At 36.7% G+C, this 3,059-nt stretch overlaps 1 protein-coding gene across 1 annotated transcript; it reads left to right on the plus strand.

Annotated features, from left to right (window-relative positions):
- LOC106308321 (ATP-citrate synthase alpha chain protein 1-like) lies at nucleotides 1-2,596 on the plus strand. Its single transcript, XM_013745473.1, has 12 exons — nucleotides 1-94; nucleotides 209-322; nucleotides 529-705; nucleotides 771-932; nucleotides 1,010-1,090; nucleotides 1,165-1,216; nucleotides 1,303-1,417; nucleotides 1,489-1,570; nucleotides 1,637-1,735; nucleotides 1,794-1,895; nucleotides 1,967-2,083; nucleotides 2,162-2,596. Exons 2-12 carry the CDS (start codon nucleotides 224-226, stop codon nucleotides 2,348-2,350), a joined length of 1,275 nt encoding a protein of 424 aa, XP_013600927.1. The 5' UTR covers nucleotides 1-94; nucleotides 209-223; the 3' UTR covers nucleotides 2,351-2,596.
- Nucleotides 2,597-3,059: the final 463 nt, after the last annotated feature.

Consider the following 3,059-nt stretch of genomic DNA (forward strand, 5'->3'; position numbering starts at 1 on the left):
TGTTAGTTGCTACTATAAATAGTAAATACAGAGTCCTTATTGGTGAGCTAACTTACCGAACCTCTCTCCTCTCGTTCATCCAATTCTCTCAACGGTAAAGATCCTCCAATTTTTCAGGGATCTCTTTATTTCTTTGATCTGTATACCATTTGCTAACATTCTTGTTTTGATTTGGCTCGTCTTGTTGTTTTTTTCTTCTCCCCTCCAGTTTGGTTTTGAAAAAATGGCTAGGAAGAAGATAAGAGAGCATGACTCAAAGAGACTGGTTAAGGAACACTTCAAAAGACTTTCTGGCAAAGAGCTTCCTATCAGATCCGTTCAGGTTTAGCTCCTCATTTTCCTTGGATCTTGTCTTTTTTATAGTTTTAATTTGTTATAGCATTGGTTTCTCCGACATGAGGCAGATTGATCATTTGACGTTGCAGCACTTTGATTCTTTCTATATATGTAGTTTAATATTACTTTCCTGTTCCCATAAAAAAAAGCTTCATGTAACGTCTTTATCCTTGTGTGTATGAGTGTGTGTAGATAAACCAAACAACTGATCTGAATGAGCTAGTAGAGAAAGAACCTTGGCTCTCGTCCGAGAAGCTGGTTGTGAAACCTGACATGCTGTTTGGAAAGCGTGGCAAGAGTGGTCTGGTTGCCTTGAAACTAGATTTTGCTGAAGTTGCCACTTTTGTCAAAGAGCGTTTGGGCAAAGAGGTAAAACTTTCTTTGAAAGCCATCTTTCTTATAACATTTTGTTCACTCAATCTTTATATCTACAGGTAGAGATGAGTGGATGCATAGGACCCATAACAACATTTATAGTCGAACCATTCATCCCACACAATGAAGAGTTTTATCTTAACGTTGTCTCGGATCGCCTTGGTTACATCATCAGCTTTTCAGAGTGTGGAGGGATTGAGATCGAGGAGAACTGGGACAAGGTATCTTTTGTTCAATGTCTCAACAGTGTCTTTCATCATTAAGGTACATTTGAACTTGAGGTTTCTGTTTCTTTCAGGTGAAGACAATATTCTTACAAACGGGTGCTTCACTGGCACCTGAAGTATGTGCACCTCTTGTGGCAACTCTTCCACTAGAGGTAATCTAATCATTATGAACATTGCCACATTATCTACACTGGTGACTTCGATTAGTAACATTTTCAACATACAGATCAAAGCAGAGATTGAAGAGTTTATCAAAGTCATTTTCACCTTATTCCAAGGTATGCTGAACCTTGACACATATCAAATCACATATACTGGGATATAATCTAATCTTTTAGTCTTGTTGTTTCCTTTGATTTGCTAGATCTTGATTTCACTTTCTTGGAGATGAATCCTTTCACACTAGTTGATGGAAAGCCTTATCGTCTTGATATGAGGGGTGAGCTTGATGATACTGCCGCCTTCAAGAACTTCAAGAAGTGAGTTTCACTACCCTTTGAGCTTAAGATCTTTTGAGAAGGTGCACATAGTTAATCCCTTGAGCTTTTAGATGGGGAGACGTTGAGTTTCCTATGCCATTTGGAAGAGTGATGAGTCTCACTGAAAGCTTCATCCATGGATTAGATGAGAAGGTCTGTCTTCTTTATCGTTCTTTGAGGTAGTAAAGAGATTTTTATAAGACACTTTTGTGGTTGCAGACAAGTGCGTCCTTGAAGTTTACTGTTCTGAATCCCAAGGGGAGGATTTGGACAATGGTAGCTGGAGGAGGAGCAAGTGTCATCTATCAGATACTGTATGTTCTCTTCATTCTTTTTTCCCTTACTAGTCCATTCAACGTTTAATTTTCTTATGTAGGTTGGAGATCTTGGTTACGCATCTGAACTTGGCAACTATGCTGAATACAGTGGAGCACCTAAAGAAGATGAGGTTTTGCAGTACGCTAGAGTTGTTATTGATGTAAGCTTTAGTTTCTTTTCCTCCTTCCATGAGACTGTTTCTTTCTTGTGACTGATGAATAGTTAACACAGTGTGCTACAGCAAACCCTGATGGAAAGAGCAGAGCTCTTGTGATTGGAGGTGGAATTGCCAACTTCACTGATGTTGCTGCTACTTTCAATGGTATAATCCGTGCTCTCAAAGAAAAGGTCAGTCAAGAAAACTGGAGCTCCTCTCTAATCAAAACATCTTTTGTTATTATATTGTGTAATTATATGTGTCAACAGGAATCAAAGCTGAAAGCAGCAAGGATGCATATATATGTGAGGAGAGGAGGACCAAACTACCAAAAGGGACTTGCTAAGATGAGATCACTTGGAGATGAGATCGGTGTCCCCATTGAGGTCTATGGTCCAGAAGCAACCATGACAGGTATCTGCAAGGAAGCAATCCAGTACATCACAGCTGCAGCATAAGCTTCTCTCTCAGTACCTACCTACTTTGTGTTCAAGTCTTCAAGATCACTTATGCTACTGAACTATCTACTTTGTGTTCAAGTCTTCAAGATCACTACTGAACTACTTGCAATTTTTTTTTAAAAAACTCTTGTGTCTCGTCTCTCTTTCAGATACAAGTTCTTTGAATTACTTTACTTATCATCAAGAACTAAAAACATAACACTCGCTCTGTTTAATAATAAGTATAGTTTAAGGTTTTTTAAAAATGAGGCTTCGGTATATAGAACTCTCTTTCATCGCATGGTTTTAATTTTTTGTTAATTAATTTAGTAAAACTTCGTAATATTCTATAAATTGGTGGACTAACCACATAAAATCGTTATTCTCTAGAAAAACGGACACAACAAAGGTTCCAAAGCTCTTTAACCCTCATCATAGGTTAGTGAATGATGCAACTATGCATTAAAACAGAATTTTCATATTTTTTAATTTTTGTCAAAATCTATGTGTACCTACGAAAATATTGAATTTTTCGGTAAATACTCTATATATTGAAGCATATGATCTTTAGTGTTGTTTTAAAATTTCTAAACACATTCTACATTTGTATTAATGTATATTAAACTCTCTTCATAGTAAATGGGCATCGTTTTAATTTTTTGTCAATTAATTTAGTAAAACTTCATAATACTCCATTAATTGAGGATTAACCTCTATCTATTTTTTA

The sequence above is a fragment of the Brassica oleracea genome, chromosome C8 (genome assembly GCF_000695525.1).
Source record: "Brassica oleracea var. oleracea cultivar TO1000 chromosome C8, BOL, whole genome shotgun sequence".
NCBI lineage: Eukaryota > Viridiplantae > Streptophyta > Magnoliopsida > Brassicales > Brassicaceae > Brassica > Brassica oleracea.

Bases quoted from the DNA above. Each gene is read 5' to 3' on its own strand.
- LOC106308321 (XM_013745473.1), top strand. From the start codon at position 224: ATGGCTAGGAAGAAGATAAGAGAGCATGACTCAAAGAGACTGGTTAAG. The intron at 1,418-1,488 runs GTGAGTTTCACT...TTGAGCTTTTAG, and splicing joins GCCTTCAAGAACTTCAAGAA to ATGGGGAGACGTTGAGTTTC. The intron at 2,084-2,161 runs GTCAGTCAAGAA...ATGTGTCAACAG, and splicing joins TCCGTGCTCTCAAAGAAAAG to GAATCAAAGCTGAAAGCAGC.